Source organism: Tasmannia lanceolata, unplaced genomic scaffold, assembly GCF_043159265.1.
Source record: "Tasmannia lanceolata isolate RefF3 unplaced genomic scaffold, GAP_Taslan_0.1 ptg000037l, whole genome shotgun sequence".
NCBI classification, from domain to species: domain Eukaryota; kingdom Viridiplantae; phylum Streptophyta; class Magnoliopsida; order Canellales; family Winteraceae; genus Tasmannia; species Tasmannia lanceolata.
Genome location: NW_027518714.1, coordinates 16,062,764 through 16,072,752, shown reverse-complemented (window position 1 = coordinate 16,072,752; position 9,989 = coordinate 16,062,764). Strand labels below are relative to the sequence as shown.

Here is a 9,989-nt window from a genome sequence, read left to right as displayed (position 1 = left end):
CTCTCTCACTCGACAGAAAGAGGGGCAAGAAATCAGAAAACAACAAACGATCTCCTACTCTCTCACTCGACAGAAAGAGGGGCAAGAAATCAGAAAACAACAAACGATCTCCTTCTCTTGTCTCCTATCCAAGATTTTGAGGAAATCCAAGATTCTAGAATCCACATATCCAAATGGACTGCAGAGGACTGCCATGGATATCAAACTAAAACCTGGACTCTAAAATCCACATATCCAAACGGGGTCTTTGCGCATCTCATCTAAAAACCATGTATCTTATCTAGCTGGGTCACCACTAATGAAAACAATCCCCATTCAAAAGAATCCTCCATTATCATGATCAATCAAATTATGCCAATACAGTGATTGTCAACAATCCCGACTTCTATAGGGTGCAAAGGGAAAATACACCAAAGTCAACAGAGAACTGAAGATTAGTTCCCTTTCCAACTCCAGGAAAATGTATAGATAAAAGAATAATAAAACATTCAGCAGGATGCCATTATAAACTCAGTAACTCACAAAAGACGACAACCTGATAAAGGTCATTCTCATCAATTACAATAACTACACAACAGCTGAAAGCAGCAATCAACCTTAAGAGATTCACAAAACAAGAATAAGATTATAAACCTAACCGATGAATAATAAACATATAGGTACATGCCATTCTCTACTAGCATTCAAAATGGCAGCTTAGATAAGATGGAACCAAAAGCCAGGAAACCAATGGATAATCAAAATAAGGGTGGGATAGGTGCTATGCTTACCTCACGCTAGAAAAAATTCCCTTAAGTTGCATTGGAGGCGGCTCAAGCTCATCTATAACCCCCATATGGTTGCTGAGAGGCATAACCACCCATGCCCATCATAGGATTGTATCCATTGGGCATCCCAGGAACAGGAGGAAATCCAGTGGTAGGTCGCATTTGTCCTCCCTGAACCATACCCATGTTCATCCCCATGCCCAAAGGTTGATTCATTCCCCCGCCATAACCGCCCATGCCCATGCCCATGCCCATACCCATGCCAGCACCACCGCCCATGCCCATACCCATGCCCATGCGAGGGTCGCCACCCATGCCCATTGCCATCCCCATGCCCATGCCAGAACCCATAGTAGGGTTTAGAGGGGGTGCAATACCAGTTGCACCAGCGCGGCCAATGCCAGAACCAGATCCCATAGCTTGGCCCATGGTGATAGTAGATGTTACAGGATTTGCAGCAGGTTTCTCCATTCTTTTCTCCTTTCTATTAATGGACTCAAAGTCGATTCCAATATCTGCCAATGGATTGATTTTGGCTGAAAATGAAATTAAGAAAAATTTAAGACTACAGAGCAAAAACAGTTGTTTACAACCACAAATAACTATAAACTAAATATCACAGCAGGTTAGCAGCAATATAAATGATTAAAATCAAGAAAAGGGCAGAAGATGATTGGATCTAACACCCTTGTGATTCCCCAGGAAATAACCAGACACTAGAAATTCATAGGGAATAAATAGAAAAAAAAGAGTTTTGGGTTTTTAGGGAAGAAAAAGAAAGTTATATCACTTACATCCAGATATATTCAAGTTTACAAGACCTCGGCTCAATGTGTCAGCCCAAACTGTTGACTTGGGCTCGAACTTGTCATTTGGTGGTTGAGCTTTTACAGGTAGTCCAGTTGGAGATGGAAAAGCTGCCTGAGAAGTTATAGGGGCTGCAGTTCCGGAATGCGAAAGAAGGTTCCCAAAACTACCACTGCTTTGTTGAGAGGACGGCAGCTCTGGGGGCAAGAATTCAGGGATTGTCAAAGGAGGTTGAATATTGGAGACATTGGAAGGAGCATAAGTAATGCTCAAAAATGTATCCCCAAAATCGAGGTTAGGGACTGTTTCCACCTTCGGCACAGGTGGATGTAAAGGCACAGAGCTTTCATTCATTGCAGTAGGCTGGAATGAAGTAGTGGGCACAAAGTTCTGCGGCTGAGCCCCAAAATTGTCTTGAGAAGGAAGAGCTTTGAATGGAGAATCCCCAAATGGATCTTCACTAGGCTGCATCAGACATTAAAGTGCAAACATTTTAAGTCCAGCATAAAAGTCTGCTAGAGGGAGGATAAAGGTAAATGAAAAATAAATATGTAAGACTTTTCAGGATGACTTCAGAGAGTTAATCTAGAAAATATATCATTTATTTATCAGAACTTAGTCAAATTACATTAATATTCAAAAAATGAAAAAGATAGGAATGGTTTTCCTTTTTTGAATGACATTATACTGTCCATTAGACAAATTTGAAAGTTGTCTATTTTACTGGGATTTTGGGAAGTTGTTACCTAGCCTAGTGCTGTTCTCTTATCAGTCAAAGAAACTGGAGGACGGACGAATCTCAAGGCTTGTTTGGATGACAATTGCAAGTGATCCTCAAGCAATCCTAAGCAAAAATAAAATGCACTTTTTTGGATTACTTGGTGTGTTTGTTTGCCAAAATAACACCAAAATCCTTAGAGATTACCAGACAGCAAAAAGGTGTAATAATTGCATGTCCGGTGACGTGGCGTCACTTCTTTATCCATATGAAATATCTCAAAAAAGACAAGATTTCATAGGTTATCCTCCTCTCCTCTCTCTCTAACTTTTTCTTCCCTATCTCTCCCACTCCTAGTTAACTTGCATCCAAACATAAAAAGCACATGGTTCTCCCAAGGTTTACATAACATCCAAAATCCTGCCCCCTTCCATAGACTTTACTTCCCTAAAGAATGCTTAAGCATCCAAACAGACACCCTTATGTTAAAATCATGTACAAGATTATCAAAGATACCTGGTTCAAAACAGTGGATGCTGATGACAGGGGCACAAAAGTGGATCCAAAACTAGAATTCACAGGTGCATCAGGTTCAGGAGTTGTGGTAGCCGGTGTCACTAGCATGAGTGCCAATGAATCTGGAGAAGACACATCCGCGAAAGAGCCAAATAGGTCCATTTCTGTCGTATTTGCAGCAGGTGGAGTAGCTGATCAAGGACAAGACAATCAATTATCTTTTCTACTAATGGGCTATTATTGGACAATTAGCAGCAAAATACACAGCTTCCTAAAGCTGTGAAATAACAGAAATATAATATCAGAATCACTTAAAGATAAATAAATGCAGGATTGAAAATGTGTTTTTAACGGCATCTCATCTCATAGTCAAAATATAATTGTTTTGTTAACTACAACAACCAATCGCTGATAAACTAGACAAACATATCAATTCCTACAGAAATTACAAAATACTTTATTTGTAAACACACATATACAAAGTTTCAACATAAACCCAGTGATGAGAATCATCAGATACGCTTGTGGGTGTGGAGAAGCAGGGCACAAATGAAGCAGCTGAAATGACAGTGGTGCCTCCTAGTGGTGAGAGAGGGGTTGGGCGTGTGAAGTGGCAAAAAATCAGGAAACAAAAAACAGGAAACGGGCATCTCCAGTGATGAGAAGTGAAGTAGTATTTATTAGCCCTAAAGGGGCCTAGTAGTATTTATTAGCCCTTTGTTTGAGCTCCCCTGAGGGGCCTTGTATTAGCCCTTTGCTTGCAACCCCCCACCCCCAACCCCACCCACACACCCCAGCTCCTCCCCAAGAGGCCTTGTACAGTTTAAGCCCTTTGTTTGTAGCACTAGCCATGGAACACCTTGGTCCCAAGGGTTTGTGTTTGATTTTTAATAACATTCACCATTCAAAAAAAAAAAAAAAACACTCACATGAACCCAGGCATATTACCCAAATACATGCACATGCACATGCACCCATAACAAGTAATGGAATAGAATCGTGGAGACCTCAAGTTATGGCACAGATCTGTTTGATACCCAAAGATATTCGAGATAGGAATAACTTTTTGCACCTGACACAGAAGCGCGAGGATCAAATTCATCAAATGCATGGACTTCCTTGTTCACAGAAGGTGCAGCTACTGATGTACCCTGATGACTTGTACTTCCAGTTGGGGAGGATGCTTTAGGAGCTGGTGCTGTTACAGAACCTCCATCCCTTATATTGAAGAGGATGTCAGAAACAAATGAAAATGATCCTAATCATTCAAGAAAAAAAAATGAAAATGATCCTGAAAGCAAGATGCATACCAATGAATGGAAAACATACCTTTCATCCGGACTATGGCTCTGAGCCTCACTAACAGCTTCTTCGTAACTGGGAGGTGCACCCACATTTTGTTCAGAAAGTTTACGTTCTAGCCGCCTGGTGAAAAAATCAACCCGTGAGAAGCAAAATATGACATCTAAGGTTGCTCAAACTCTAGGCCCATGAACTGTTAAAAAATATTCACAGAAAAACAACTATTGCAAAAAAATTGAAACAGCCAGAGTAAACACATCCATATTTCTTGGGAGTTCACCTTTCATCTGAAGAATGGTCATCAGCTCTGCCACCACCATTTCTGCACCAAAAATAGATATAGGTAACTATATCTTCATGATAAAGATACCGGTAAGGCCATTGGTATCTATTATGCTTGAACCAAGTGCACAGGGATCTCAAATTCTTATGCCAGCCTTAAAAAATTATGCTCTTCCATTGATTGAAATATAAATTGTCACTTTGAAAAATGCAATGTACAACATGCCAGTGCAATAGTTTTCCACCAAGATAATATCATAAAGAACAATAAAGTAGATTAATACCTAGATGAATAGCGATCATCGTCCTCATAAGGACGATCCCTTTCTCTATCAAAGCTCCTATGTCGTCCATACTGATAGTCATCAGTACTCCGACTGCTCCTGTAATCATCATCTCTGTAACCATCTCTGCTATAACGTTCATCAGAATCCCTTCCGTCGCGATCTCCTCCACGACCATATCGATCATCATCCTTATAGCCTAATTCTCTTTCTCTCCCATACCCATTTCTGTCTTCATCTCTATTTCCATAGCGGTCATCATCATATCGGTCACCAAGTCCTCCCATACTTGAATAGGAACTGGGCCTATACATTCCACCAGTTGATGACGCAGTGCGGTACCTATAAATTAACATATATAGAAATTAATTAGAGACTCCAATAAAATTCCTCACTGCTTTCACACACCTGAAATGAAGACTCACTTATCCCTGTTCGCCAAAGCTTTCTGTCTAGCTTCTTGTATTCTTTCCTTATCATTCACGAGTGCAACAAGACTCTGAGATTTCTTTCTGACATTGCTTCCTTGGTCCCTCCCACTAGAATCAATATACTGAAAATCGGATAGAGTCTGCCACATTCCACGTAAGTTCTTATCACCAACTTGGCCACTTTAACACTAGCATATCACCATGAGTGTAATCATCAGATGCTAGAGAATAACGATACATACCGATATTTGGTAAGCATGTTCCCTGATCTCATCTATGATACGTTCAGATCCATGTGCCACTAGGTACTCTAGAACAGTCAATGCCTGAAACTCAATTGAATGAATCATTAGTTACCAATGCAATGGCATATGAAGACGGAGAAAAAAGGATACAGAGCGTAGAATGATCCTCTTTAACATAGAGTATGTGAAGTTTCAACTAGCAGACAGAAGTACAGGTGGGGATCACCTCTCCAATGGTGCAAACTGTTTGTCTACTGAGCACCACTATGGATTAGCCATGAATTAAAAAATTTCCCCACTGAACAATCATAACCATCCTTTTTCTGGATATTCATTTTCCCACTGAATGTGGACTGTTGCCTTTTATATTTTAGCCATCCACTTCCAGGCCACAAGCCAGAGAGGTGAGATTGTTGGGGACATGGTCACATCAGTAACAGGGCCAGTAGATTAATGATTTGGATTGTCAAACAGGTGTCCCTGCCTGTAATTTGCCTGGTAGAATTTTTCAAAGGAAATATGTGTGCACACAGTGAATTAGAGAACTTTCTAATTTGTCACACACATGACTAAAAATTTAACACAACACAAACTGACCATCACAAACATCCTACGAGAAATAAGGAGAAATATGCTAACAGCTACAAACAATGTACATAAACAGGACAAAAGGTACAATACCTTGTATACATGCCGCCAGTTTTTACCAGTATCATTTATCCTCTTCCAGAGCACCGTCATGATCATCTGGTACTCATTACTGCAGGCACACTAAACAAAATGAATATGCTTGAAGCAAACTAAGAAAGGGACAGTGTTTTAGAAAAAAAGATATCTTACTAGTTTCTGGTAGCCTGTGCAATATCGGCTAAATGGGATCCATGAGGACCCCATGGTTCATTGCTAGTTGCATCAAGAACCTGAAAATAGAAATAAGAATAACATTTATGTTGATTCCCTGACACCTGGCTGCCAGGTCACTCAAACTAAACAAAAGACTTCAAGGACACAGTTCTAGCAAATTCTAGGGCTGAAAGATGACAAATTAACGTGACAATTTTCCTAGATATACAACCCAACCGAAACTGAACAGACATGTAACGCAGAATATTTTACCTTTTGTTCTATTCCAGGGACCTTCAGAACTTTCTTGTTTACCTCTCTTTTACTGCAGAACATCAACGATTGCAATGTGCAATCCCCCAACAATTAGATAATCTCATAATTTATAAATGTAACTTATAGCATAATATCGCATTTTCCATAAAAATAGCTTAGTAATTTCAATACGGTAATGCTAAAATAATGTTGCACTCCAAAAACATTCTAACTAATCGCAAAGATGCCTTGGCTGATGGAAACGCCACATAACTATACATTGATTAAGAAAAAAAAATGAGAAGTCTTTCTTACAGATCCCTGACGGTTTGATCGAAGGCTTTCTTCATGGCTGCAGCTGATGAATGTGCTGTCCTCTTCAAGTGTGGTTCCCTTCAAATCCTTGTCACCTAGTCTAACAAAGTACACTGATAGATCATCACTTCAACAGAAGACATCTAGAATTCAAAAACAAGAAACAAAATAAAATAATGAATGTTCCCAAGAACCCATCAATGCACGTGCTAAGAATCAGATAAACATAGAATTTTACAAATAACGGACTTAAAGAACTACAGCTCAGAAAAAAATTATTCTACAGCACCGCAACAGGAAATAGCTTTCCAGAACAAAGTTTAAGAATAAATCCAACTGTCATAAATTAAAAAATATATGAACCTCTCTAAAGTGGGAAAACCGTATCTCCACATAATCAACAAACAGAATATATTTAATACTAGTTTATTCAGCTACATACAAAAATAGAAGACTTTAAAAGAAATAAGTGTATACATCACTTCTAGAACAAATGCATCAAAACCATAGCCAAATTCATACACAAAACCATCCAAGAGATTAAGAAACATATATGAGCATCTTATTTTAACGACATCTCGACAGAGGCCCAAAACCGTAAAAGAATAAACCGACTGCGGCCTGGAATAATAACTAGAAAACATGCCTGAGCTCTAAAATCTCCCACATGGCACAAAAAAAAAAACAAAAACAAACAAACAAAACTTCAGAATCATCTAATAATTGTTCAAAAAGTAAAGTATCCAAAGAAAATCCAACCACACAAATGGAATTTCCTGAAGTTGAAATTCCATATCAAACACAATTTTAAGAGCTTCCTTGTGAAACTAAACGGCAGAATCAATTTGTAAAGGAGTAAATTATATGTCAACATAGAACTATTTAGATCTCTCTAACCCAAAATCCTATCAAGCAACAAAATCCCAATTTGATTCAATTCAACATGAAAAGAGGAAAAAGAGAAAAATCACAAGCAGAAACCAATTGAATTTACAAAATATTCCCACCAACAAATACCTCAAGACCGTACCAAAAACATCAGCTTTTTATAATTAAATAAAAATAAATGTTACAAGGTTTTCAAGCACTTTGTAATGGGGTCAAACTGCATCTAAAACTACAAAATAGAGCACATAATATGAATTTAGACACTTATTTCAACCACAACCATATAAATAAATAAATAAATAAAAAAGAAAAAAAAGAAGAAGAAATAATTCCACAGCTGCAGAATCAATTAACAATCAGATAATTCAGATCAGAGTTTCTTCAAACACCTAACCCTAAACTTCAAGCAAAATCCCATCTCCAAACAAAAAAGAAAAAGAAAAATATTAAACACACAGAAAAATATTAGGCCAAACAACAGCTGAAATCCATAAAAAATCCTACAAAATGCAACCAGAAAAACACAGAACAGACCACCTAAGATCTCAACCACATCCAAAAATTAAAAACCAAAACCAAAAAAAAAAAAAAAAAAAAAGACAAAATTTTTTTTAAAAAAAGGAAAATCTTAAAACAATCAAAATTCAAACAAGAAACCCCAATCAAATCGAAACATAATGACTTAAAAAAACGAAAATTAAAATTACAGAAACTAACAAACAGGAACAAAAACATAAAATTGAGATCAAATTAATGAATCAGAGAACTAATTCCATAAGAAAGAAAAAAAGATGGAGCAAAACATAATAAAAACCCTAACAACCTTTACAGGACAAAACGAGATGGATTGATGTAGAGCCGAGAGACGATTGAATCTAACCTGTAAAATGGTGAGATTTCAGATCGATAGAGTGGGATATTGTATGAAAGATGTTTGTTAAAAGTATAAAAGATTAAACTATAAGGTTCGTTTAAAAATCTTAGGTCAGATCTGGTGAGGAAAAAGCAAAGAGAGAAAATGGGGGAATCGAAGGATCCAGGAAAAATGGGTTTGTAGAAAATTAGTGTAAGAGACCCGACATTTATTTATTTTTATTGTGTAATAAAATTAGCTTGCCTGTTAGAAAGCTGGCAGCTAAAATTACCAAAGTAGCCCTCAGGTTATTGTGATTTGTTATTTAGAAAGAGAGACGTCTCATCAATCATCATAACTACTAAAACGCCTTCACTTAGCATGTAATGACAGAAATACCTCGTCTTTGATTGGAATAAGGAAAGGGCAATGATTTTTTCGCCTCCCTTTAGGATTATGCGCCCCACTCTAACCTGATTTGACGTCAAAAACCGTCAACACTTTAACGCTTTTTTACTTCAAATCAGGTTAGAGTGGGGCGCATAATCCTACAGGGGGTGCGAAAAAAATATGCCCCTGAGGAAAGTGTGCGAACGTTATGGACAACGAACGGGCACACGGGCAGCTTGGAAAGACGTAATTACTAAAATACCCTCATCCCTCTTACTAACATAAAGGCGGCCAGGCCACCATGGGTCCTTAATTACGCCGTGGACCAACAGGTTCCCTGGACCAGCCTCATCTAGAAGGTTGCTGATATCAGCAAGACCATGTATTGATAATGAAGTGATATGTTTGCCCCCAATTTCTTCCCAGGGCCACCCCCCTGTACTGTATCTATGAGTTACGACCGCTCTTTTTACACTACAGAGAGGTGTCCAGGTGAAGAAAAGGGCGGCGAAAATATCACTTCCCTTCCCAAAATGCTCTCAGCAGCTGATTAAAATATAAAAGATAAGTGACTTTGCCCCCATTATCAAAGCATGGTTGTGAGGATATCACTAGCCTTAGAGAATGCTGTCAATAAGCCAATGCGGGTTTAAAACAACTATTATATTAGCAAGATGTGTTTATATTAATATTGATTAAGTGGTTTGCCGTATATGATACGATTTCAGTGTGTCTTTAATAAAAGCTTAGAGTGCTATGAAACATTGAAGGCCACTAAGTTAACCTATTCACAGCTCGATCCAAGTTCATAATAATCATACATTTATAGTAACCATTATTGAAACTATATATAATTACCCCATGCGGAATAAGAAGCATCCTCGATATCGATTAATTGGTACATGTGATGGAACCTATATTTAAAATACTGTACTAACTTGAACATATGAATCATATTTCACTTGTTTATTTTATATACAGTTGGAGGTCTAATAAATTATATTCGTAGTGGCCCAACTTTATACAAGGTTTTAGAGAGTATCAATTACTAGATAACTGTTGTTCATCCTCCCTAACCTAGCTACGTGGCACT

At 38.0% G+C, this 9,989-nt stretch overlaps 1 protein-coding gene across 5 annotated transcripts; it reads right to left on the bottom strand.

The window, feature by feature from the left end:
* Positions 1-477: 477 nt before the first annotated feature.
* Positions 478-8,737, bottom strand: LOC143860377 (clathrin interactor EPSIN 3-like). 5 transcript variants are annotated; one of them, XM_077370966.1, is made up of 14 exons: positions 8,477-8,737; positions 6,766-6,865; positions 6,469-6,520; positions 6,193-6,272; positions 6,034-6,112; positions 5,350-5,433; positions 5,102-5,247; positions 4,677-5,018; positions 4,391-4,432; positions 4,138-4,233; positions 3,881-4,026; positions 2,809-2,999; positions 1,562-2,039; positions 478-1,303 (listed from the first exon to the last, which is right to left on the bottom strand). In XM_077370966.1, the coding sequence occupies exons 2-14, from the start codon at positions 6,798-6,800 to the stop codon at positions 819-821; spliced, it is 2,256 nt and encodes a 751-aa protein (XP_077227081.1). In that variant the 5' UTR covers positions 6,801-6,865; positions 8,477-8,737; the 3' UTR covers positions 478-818. The 5 variants fall into 5 exon arrangements, with proteins under 5 accessions (XP_077227081.1, XP_077227080.1, XP_077227083.1 ...); XM_077370965.1 differs by having other exon boundaries at positions 6,766-6,908; positions 8,534-8,737; XM_077370968.1 differs by having other exon boundaries at positions 6,766-6,878; positions 8,534-8,737.
* Between the last annotated feature and the right edge of the window lie 1,252 nt (positions 8,738-9,989).